We start from the raw sequence: 10880 nt of genomic DNA, 5'->3' as shown, positions 1-10880 counted from the left end.
AAGGTGCACTCGGTCGAGCTAAAGAGAAGTTACGTCGGACGTAACAATTCAAACAATAAAAATATAAACAATAAGAATCAAATTTTTAAGAATTATACAGCTGAAGCACATACTCTTGCAAAGAAACAAAGTTAAACAAGCGTTGTTACACCAAAAAAAAATATTTGTGTGTACGTGTGTGGTATTTTTAACTACAATTATATAGAGAAATATTCACTATAAATTATGATCAAGAAAACTATTTCTTTATTAAATTCTACTATAATATTAGTGACAATAACTTAATATATATGTTACTACTACTATTTTCGTATTAGAATAACCAAAATACACGGTTAAGCCTAAAAATATAATTGTAGTTGGATCAATCATTTTTGTCTCTCAGTGCAGACATTGGTATTTTTTCCTTACTTATCATATGTCGCGAAAGTTCGATGTATTTAATCAATCTTTATTTAGGATTTAGGAGTTAGAATTATTTAGAATTTAGGATTAATACGAACATTTCTGTTGCAGGCAGGTTTACACGGACTAACCGGACATATCACATTCAACGAAGGAAAGAGGAACAATTTCAAGTTGGACCTTCTGAAGTTGAAGAAGGAAGAGCTCGTCAAAGTCGGCGAATGGAAAATCGGGAGCGGTATCAATGTTACAGATATAGACGCCTTTTACGAGACCACGACAACCAATATTACACTCGTAGTTATGACGAGAGAGGTAATAATACCTTGTAGACAAATTAGTCGCATTTGCGATTCTACTAACATTATAATTAATCATTAGAGATTATACTACCGCGCGAGTATTGATTATATGATAATACGAAAGCTCGAAATGGTCCCGGGTAAATTTATCAAACGGAGCAAAAGTAACACATTTACATTTTAACTAAGAGACAACGCGTACGCGTGCAAATGCAATGTTTAGAAACAATTCCCCTAGTGGTATATATAATTAGTTAAACTATTTTGGACATTTCTGGAAACGTTCATTTCAATTGAATGAGTTGATTATTAAAATAAACGTGTATATTAGATATAGTAAATTTAGAAATTTCTATTCTATATATATATATATATATATATATATATATATATATATATATTCATATTAAAATACTAAAGAATTCTGTAATAAATGTATGAAGAGTTCAACAATGTAAAACAATGCAAACCTCTACTTGCAACAATTTAATAGTTTACCGTTATCTCATTTGAGGATATGAATGACGATCGAAGACTTTAAGAGATGTTTAAGTGACAAAATCGCGCGGAGTACCATATCAAAGAAAAATCTGAACCCATCAAATAGATCGGCAGTCATATACCCTTATATTAGGCAAAATGAAAAATTCATGGTGGCGTCGGGAAAAAAGAAGCATACGAGGGAGAAGAACTGCTGGAATACCGTATACTCACGTCAAACTTCCATCAGTGCTTCACCTTTGATATAACTTTTTCACGCGGAAATAAAGACTTTTAAGGGTTACCTCCGCCTCGTCCTTGTCATGGCGCACACAATCCTATGATCTATCAATGGGATCCAATCTTCCGCAGGAAAGACCTTACGTCATGGTAAAAGAAGACAAGAATTTGACTGGTAACGCGAGATTCGAAGGTTTCTGTATCGACTTGCTCAAGTGGATCGCCGACCAGGTCGGCTTCCAATACGCGATCAAATTGGTGCCCGATCACATGTACGGGGTATACGATCCGGATACGAAGGAGTGGAACGGGATCGTTCGAGAGCTCATGGAGAAGGTAAGGCGAAATACGTAAATCCTGTTTCCCTTCCTCGCGATAATTCAATATCGCGGCGCGAATGAAATGAGCGAACAACAAGACGGGGAATGAGATGTAAATAGCTCGGTGTTAATATGCATGCGTCGAGTTAAAGCAAAGTTTTCAGGCGCTACATCGTCGACGAGACTGCACGGAGAAGCGGAAAAAGATTTAATCAGCGTCAGTGAGAGGAAGATTAATTAAGATATACGCGCTTTATTAAGCATTCAGTTGTATGCTGTGCTAAATCCGATGAAGTAGTTGATTTTCCCAAACTTTCGAAATGCTGAAAAATTGTAACTAGTTTATAAACCGTATTTCCGAATCGTTATGAAGACTACTAAATAGCAGAAATCAATAATCTGCGTATTAATTAATACAACGAAGTAAAGATGTTTAAAGTGCGGAAAGTTTAGATTGTTGAAGAAATTACGGCTGTACACAGAGAGAGAGGGAGAGTATATTTAGGGGAAAACATCGAGAAGGAAGAGTGGAAACACACGGCCCAAGAGGCCGATTTTACATGCAAAGTAAAGTAAATTTCCACGAGCGTGTCGCAATAAATCCATCCCGCGAGGAATTTCATTACGCGTGTAGTCGGATACAAGAATCACCTAGATTAACCATTTTTCCTACAGGCAAACGACGTATCTGATATTTTGATTCATAGATCAGCTAGCAGATGTTACCGTCTGTTATTTGAATTGTAAAGTCGCGCGGTTATTAAAATCAAAATTTGATGTATGCGCATCCGAGCGTCTTCCGGATTTAATTTACGTCGACAATTCATTATTGTTTGCATGATCGAATAGATACACACGACGTTCACGTAATTTCTACTGTAAATTAAAATCGCCGCTGATTATTGCGAAATTGCGATTATTAAATTGAAACACGCAACATTTGCAATTATATCAATCATCGTGCATCAGAATTTCAGCGAACCAATGTCTCATTTACTTAGACGAATATTTGAGTTGACAGAAATATTTTATCGATACACACTTATATCTCGACTCTCAAACACAAAATCTAAATGACAAGTATTACTGAACACTTCGCAATTCTCACTGCACGTAAAAAAACGCGAAAAAATGATCAAACAGAAATACATGAAAAATCAAATTTGTCCAAAGTTTCGAAATGCACCGAAATCATTTCATCGGGATAACGAGATAAAAAATTAAATTTGTGCATTTTGCAATATAATACTTTTTCTTATTAAATATATTATCAACGATTGCCTTGTGATCGTGATTATTTCATAAGTGTGCGCGTTCGTGTTAATTGTAATGAAAATCGACTATAGACATTTGTTTTAAAATATGCAGTTGAATTTAAAAAAATAACGAAAATACAAAAAATACCATGTTGATTTTCTGTTCCAAATTTTCTGAACGCTTTTTTATCAATAACAATTTTCTCTTCAAAGGACCCCGCACAAAAGCTATGAAAAATGGTTTTCGGTCAAATTGACTGAAATTTCATTATGTTATAATTTTCGCCATGCTGAAAGTTATCGTTGCACCAAGTCCCAAAAGTCAATATTTCCCAAGATATAGTCAAAGTAGTGAAATATGGTCATCCGCAATAAGACGTATGTTATAAGTGATACATTGATATTTATTCACGAAATAAATAAAAATCGATTTTTACATATATATATATATATATATGTAATAAATATTTAGTTCCGCAATATATATGTATATGTATATACAGGGTAGGGCAAAAGTATCGGACCGGTGAAATATCTCAAATAATATAAATTTTACAAAAAAAACTTATATTCAGATCTTAAAAATATTGCGGAATTAAATATTTATTACATATATATATGTAAAAACCGATTTTTATTTATTTCGTGAATAAATATCAATGTATCACTTATACTTATAACATACTACTGTGTCCAAAAAGTAAGGTGACATTGCATTTATTTCGAAAATTCTTTATTTATTCTTGCAAATCAATTTCGTCCCCTTCAAAGTAATCCCCCCCTGATATAATACACTTATTCCAACGGATTTTCCAATCTTCGAAACAGTTGTAATAATCGATTTCAGGAATGGCCTTTAGCTCCTTCTTCGCAGCGGCTTGAATCTCTTCTATCGACTCGAAACGGTGTCCCCGGAGCCAGAAGTCGCATGGAGCCAAATCAGGTGAATACGGTGGTTGTGGAACGATATTAGTCGAGTTTTTGGCTAAAAAATCACGAATAATCAGCGCAGTGTGTGACGGTGCATTATCGTCACACAGTTAGCCGCTGCGAAGAAGGAGCTAAAGGCCATTCCTGAAATCGATTATTACAACTGTTTCGAAGATTGGAAAATCCGTTGGAATAAGTGTATTATATCAGGGGGGGATTACTTTGAAGGGGACGAAATTGATTTGCAAGAATAAATAAAGAATTTTCGAAATAAATGCAATGTCACCTTACTTTTTGGACACAGTAGTACGTCTTACTACTGCGGATGACCATACTTTGACCCTTTATATCTTGGGAAATATTGACTTTTGGGACTTGGTGCAATGATAACTTTTTATCAGCATGGCGAAAACTATAACATAGTGAAATTTCAGCCAATTTGACCGAAAACCATTTTCCATAGGTTTTGTGCGGGGTCCTTTTGATTATAATTCTAAAATTCTCGCACTTGTATATATCCGGTAGGAAGTAAATATTGTCTTTCCGAGTTGTTGTTACCGGGAGAATTTTCATTTACACTGTGTTTCCTCGCGGATGCGACCGTATCTGTATATCCGGTGTTAGCAATGAGAGAAAATACGCGTACACATTGGAATCTTCAACGAAAAATGGAGAACATCACAGACGAACGCTAATGCACTAGAGAGAGGAAACCCCTGGAAAGAGTTCTTATTGGATCCCGAGTTCTATCACCGTTTTCGATGAAAACGCGGAAGCGCGATACGCATGTGACGAAATAACAAATATACACCCATGCAAAAACGAAATTACAGTAGCGATAAACCCGCGCGCAGCCCCAATATCGCTATGTACAAAAAGTATTATTGATCCAAGAGCGAATATGACGACTTATACTCGACTCGTAATATTGAGAATACCGACGAACTTCTGACGATTCGACGATTCCAGCGTAGATAGACGGAAAATATACAGTTGAAATAAAAGTGGATCTATTGGTTTAGCCACAGATAAACAAAAACAAACTAGTTTTTACGACGATTTTTCAAATTGAATAACTAAAGTGAAAAATTGAAAATAATTGGAACATGTGTGCTTTCTCGAGAACATGTTTTTTTTTTGTACGGCATATACGAGATCACACGGTAAATGTTGCAGGTGTAATCATCATGTATATACGCGGTTCGTTGAATTTATTTGAACACATACGCAGCGCATCTCTCTGTCCACGACAAAGTTTCGGCCTCGTTCGATAAATAACTCGAACGTTTGTTGTCACACTAACGACATTGACCATATCGCATATACATTTATGAAGTTGTTAAAAGCACCTGGCACCGTATCGTCAATTTTATTGACTGTAATATATAAACCAACCAGATTTTGATTCGAAATTGCTGAAAATTCCACACCTAGTGCAAGGTTTCAATTTGTAAGCATCGATGTAAGTAATATGCAATATAAAAAAATATAATATAAAAAACGAGATTGTGCACAAACTACATAAATTTGGGACACGAGAAACGGGAATAAAGGGGAAACGGGGAGAAAGTATGTGCATCTCGCAAAATTCGCGACTCGGCTTTCCGACATACTCGCTGAATACCGAAGATCAGCGGTTTATAAAACATGCAGAGCAATCTGTCCCTTGTGAAAGTGGATGTTGCCTTAACCTGGAAACCTACGAAACCGTAGGCGAATATTCTGAAACGGAGGATGATACGAATGGTACTTCACTATGCGCGACACTCGCCCGTTCATAAAGAATGCATTCACTATCTCGCAAGGTAAACCCTCTTTTACAAATCCGGGACGAAGATTTATCAGTAATTTGTGACGCTTTCGTACAGGTCTCACTCGCCTACCCCAAAACGCATTTGTTTATATTCGCCTATCCTGAATTTGTTTATATGCACGATATACAATGACTGCCTCAATTATTTTTATTAAGGTTTCAATGTCCTGGCACGCACCCAATTCTAGATACTTCTACTGTTTTAGTCTCTTTAAATATGAACATTTAAATTTTCGACATAAAATATATATATATATATATATATATATATATATATATATATATATATATATACATTCTGTGTTGAAAGATAAAATATGCATATTTAAATGCCAAAACAATAAGAACGTCCAGAATTAGATGCGTGTCCGAGAATTGGTACTTATAACATACCTAACGAGATACATATGAAAAAAGAAAAAAAGACTTTCAAAAGTAAGCGATTTAGTCTTTCCATTACTGAAAAGATAATATTTCGTATGATATAACTATCTCTTTTCTCTCAATGTACCTTGTAAAGTTTTTCGATTTAGTACGATTTCAATTACACAATGTGCACAAAATTTACTGTCTTTAATTTCTCCAGATATCGTGTAATTTTTTCAGAGAGCGGATCTAGCGGTTGCCTCCATGACGATTAATTACGCCAGAGAAAGTGTAATAGACTTCACCAAACCGTTTATGAATCTCGGGATTGGGATCTTATTTAAGGTGAGTTAATATCGTGTCCGTAGTATTCTCTTATAGATATATCTGCATGCACCACAATAAATATCTGTTAACCCCGTTCAAGGTGTTTATCTTTAATGTCCGTTTATCGATTGCGTTTCAGCTTGTGTGTCGTATATTGCGTTAATGTAAATTATGAAGATCGTTGCTATGTGAGCAATTCACATGGCTACCAATTAGTATAAAAAATAGGAAATGACAGATATATACCCGTCACAATAGATCAATTGCAAATATAATAATAAATGATCCATAGAACAAATATATGCGTCTTAATTACTCTAATATTGTTCATGTAGAACGTCCTAAAACTTTGTCGTATAACACTTTAATAGTATATTCTGGAGCTTAAAAATTTTAGTTTTATATTGACACTACAAATTCATTCAAACTTGGAACATCAATGAAGAATCTCAAGATATAATGATACAGACGTTACAGACGTTACATTATAGTTATACGATGCTTTCTCTTGATGCTCCGGAATTATTTAATATCCGCTTCTCACACAACATTCTATCTGCATTTATCAATGAAAAGAATCAATCAATCATTTATAATTTTTATTTCTAATTTCAATAAGTAAAATATGCCAATTATATAATTTACTTATCTGCAATTAGTATGTGCAATAAGTAAATATTAAATAATTCAATAAACATTATTAAAATCGAAAGAATTAAAATTGAAAATAAAATAACGAACAATGGATCAATACACGTACACTTACAGTTACTTTCGTACATGTAAAATTTATATAACGATATTGACAATGTACCATGACTGTAATATTTCTTTTTGTCATAATATTTTCGACTCTATATAAAGTCCAGAGAATATGCTATGAAAATATTATACTTTCAATACGGATATATTAAACTATATATCCGAATGTTCAGTCTCAGCAAAATAATACAAAATAATTCTTATTTCTATCGTTAAAGATCAATGCGATTTACGATCATGCATGTGCTACATAAAATGCACTCTGTGAGTGTTGAAATTCAACACTCACCATTTCTCGTTGAAGAACGACGTTCAGCCGAGTCCATCGAGAACCATCCATGTCCAGCTAGGTCAACTGATAAAACCCACCGGATCCCAAGCTGCGTAGCGGCCAACTTCCGTCCCGCGTCATCCCACGTTGACAACATTCCACTTCACTACACTTCACTTCATTCGCGATGCGATTAATATTTACGTTTTAATGACGTTTCATGTGTATCTCGAGGGAATAGCGAAAAAAAAAGTTTTGATTTATATCGTGGCGAAATCTATATCGAATTTGATAAACAAAAGGCGAAATTGGAATTTGTGGATTCGTTTAGGGAATATCATCACGGTACGAACAAATTTGGCATTCCGAAAAAACCTTCGCGGTACTTTGTCCAAGTTTACATTCGTCATGTTTTGATGAATTAAATTTAACGCAATTCATCCCCGTTCACGAAACGTAATCATCATGCGAATGCACGTATGGGAAATATAGAAAACTAATAATCGCGACAAGTGCATAATTTGAATCAACATGAGCAGAGTAATCGCGAATTTCGCGTATGATGGCATGATTTCAATGCACATTAACTGCCCAAAATAATTAGAGGATTAGAGGATTAGTTAATTGATTAATTATATTAAATAACAATAAATCAATTAATCAATTCAATCAAACAATTAATTATATTAAATAATTATAAATCATACGTACAACTATACAATATACTTAAATTAAATATAAAAATAAATCACTAAAACATCTCTAAAATATCCCTGTATAGAGACATGTTTACTAAAGAGATTGAAGTTAGATATTAAAAGTATACTAAGATCTAGTACTTTCTACTAGATAATAAATTTGAAGAAGCAGCCCCCTAATTATTCTATGCAGTACATTTTGCTCAACGGTACATATATGTACACGCAAAAACCCAACAAGCAAAAATCTACATGTAAATCGCACTGATCTTAACAAATTTTGCAAATTCCCATCACCTTATATTCTTTTATCCTCTTCTTTCATCCTTCACCTTCATCTCTTTTGTACACATCTGTCTGACTCGTTCAAATACCGCGATTTCAAAGCTAGCCACGTTCGCTTCCAGATCTGACACAAAAAAGTTATGTATATAGCTGATTGTATAGGTTAGATTTAAATGTGCGACTCAACAAAGTGTGACTAAACAGATCGAATTAATCTTTTGCGATCCCTGATTCTGATTTTTATCTCGACAACTATGTGTCAGCTTGCGACCGCAAAATCTTAAATGCAGAGATCTATAAATATACCTCGCCCTTTCGCCGGACTTTGTCTAGTCCGGATCCTCCGGTACGGCAGCCGCATCTACTGGAATTGTATCCAGTGATAGTTGCATTCTCTACAACTATCTTCATAGTGCGGCCACAAAATCCACCCAATCTAAAACGCTACAAAAAGGACAGGATTCCGATTAGCTACAACACAGAGAGATTATATTAGGTTAAGTTGCCGGCTACCGACGACTCGGCGCGATTTCGGGAACATACGCTTTGTTCTCTTCTAAAATCTAATGCGAACAAAAGATGACAGTTACCCGTGTAATTTCAGTATTCTCCTATCTTTCTCGATATTCTAGAAACGATGATCGCGCGCGTGTAGTACTTTAATCGTTCTCACACTAGCTGTAAACAAACCGCGAAATTCTGATATAGCGCGCTACGTTATCTACTACCGTTCGTCCTCACGTCCGAGTCTGTTATGGCTGCGTGTGTATGGCGCGCGAAACGGATGCTGTCACGGATGCTTGAAGGTCACATGACTGCAGGCGCGGCTAATTTCAGTTAAGAATAGGGTAAGGAACTGAGTACAATGAAAGGAATAAGGAACAGGTAACAGAGAATAAGGAATAAGGAATTGAAAACAAGAAATAACGTATTCCTCTGTTCCTCTATTCTGCGTTGATGAATTAGGCGTATTCTGCGTTTCATGTTTTAATATTGAATTGTTCCCTGTTCTCTGTTTCCTGTTCTCTATTCTCGATTCTCTATTTCTTATTCCTTTTATTATGCTCAGCCCTTAACTGTCGATATATTACTGTGCCTGTTCCTATTTAGAACTATTGTATTATTTTCAAATAAGTTATAAAAACTAGCACAAATAAATAGAAAAAGTATTTTTATTAAGTTTAATATTTTAACTTAATTAAAAAAAATACTTTTTCTATTTATTTTTGCTCGTTTTTCTTTTTAAGATTTATTTAAATAGAAAGACACATTAATAGAAATAGCTGTAGTAATATGAATAATTACTCTATTTTTTATGTTATTTATGTGATATATTCTACATTATAATATTTAATTATTCTATACGTGTTCTGATATCGCATATCTGTTACTTATATAAATATTACTGATAAAATTTTACTGATTAAATAAAATTTAAAAATTTATAAATTATTAAAACCATGCAAAATTAAATAGAAGAGCTATCTGTGAAATTATCTTTTAGAGAATTTTACTGAAGAGAAAACAGACTTTTTGTCTCTTTATTTATATTCGCAACTAAATTGGCTCTAAAACAAAATTTGTCAGATTAGTAAAAAAATTAATTTCTCAATTAGTTACAGCAATAAAGAAGTTATATGAAATATAGGTGAAATAAAAATGCAGATATTCCGATTATATTTCTTGTTAAAATATAATAAAAATTAAATGTAACATTCACATATATCGTAAATTTTACCATTATTTTACCATATTTTAATTTCAGTGTGTTGATTGCGACTGCATATCATCAAATTGTCTTTACTTTAACTTTGATTAATTCCATAAAATAAAAAATAGTAAGCTACGTCGTTTCATATGTTTATTAATTGACATCAAGGATCATTATGATCAATCACGTATGTTCAAGTACGCGACATGCCGGAACTCACGAGATCTACTGAATGTCAATATACATTGGTTTGTAATATACTCATTCGGCGTGTATTAAAAATATTTTAATGGCATATTCCCAGAGTTTAATTAGAGTCGAGAATTTGAAGTTCATTTTATAATTTTAGAATGCACGATTAAATTGTTAAAGGACGTTTAACGAGTTTTGGGATATCCTATATAGTCGGTTGCAAGTCGATTTGAACACTTTTTATTAAATACAATGTTTCAAGTTGTCAGAATTGAAACTCACTACTGACATATATGCACAGTAATATATATATATATATAAGTAATATATATATATATATATATATATATATATATATATATATATATATATATATATATCACCTTTCTTATCTCTCACACAATCCTTAACTTATCTATTTTAAATTTCTTTTTTATCACATACTTTAATATACAAAAATCTAAACTAAATAACCATCTTATATAATCAATCATAATTTTTTCCAATTCATTTTTCTCTTCC

At 33.5% G+C, this 10880-nt stretch overlaps 1 protein-coding gene across 1 annotated transcript in view; it reads left to right on the top strand.

Annotated features, from left to right (window-relative positions):
* The window catches only part of LOC116851561 (glutamate receptor ionotropic, kainate 2-like), a 78419-nt gene that overhangs the window by 45903 nt on the left and 21636 nt on the right, over window positions 1–10880 (top strand). Inside the window, exons 6-8 of the mRNA XM_032831109.1 lie at window positions 517–720; window positions 1560–1763; window positions 6353–6457. Of these exons, the coding sequence (XP_032687000.1) occupies window positions 517–720; window positions 1560–1763; window positions 6353–6457 (513 nt within the window). The remainder of the gene's footprint in view (window positions 1–516; window positions 721–1559; window positions 1764–6352; window positions 6458–10880) is intronic.

The sequence above is a fragment of the Odontomachus brunneus genome, unplaced genomic scaffold (genome assembly GCF_010583005.1).
Source record: "Odontomachus brunneus isolate Ranch 3 - 2012 unplaced genomic scaffold, Obru_v1 Obru_scaffold_178, whole genome shotgun sequence".
Taxonomy (NCBI): Eukaryota; Metazoa; Arthropoda; class Insecta; order Hymenoptera; family Formicidae; genus Odontomachus; species Odontomachus brunneus.
The sequence above is the reverse complement of the archived record's forward strand: the minus strand, read 5'-3'. Positions and strand labels throughout refer to the sequence as shown.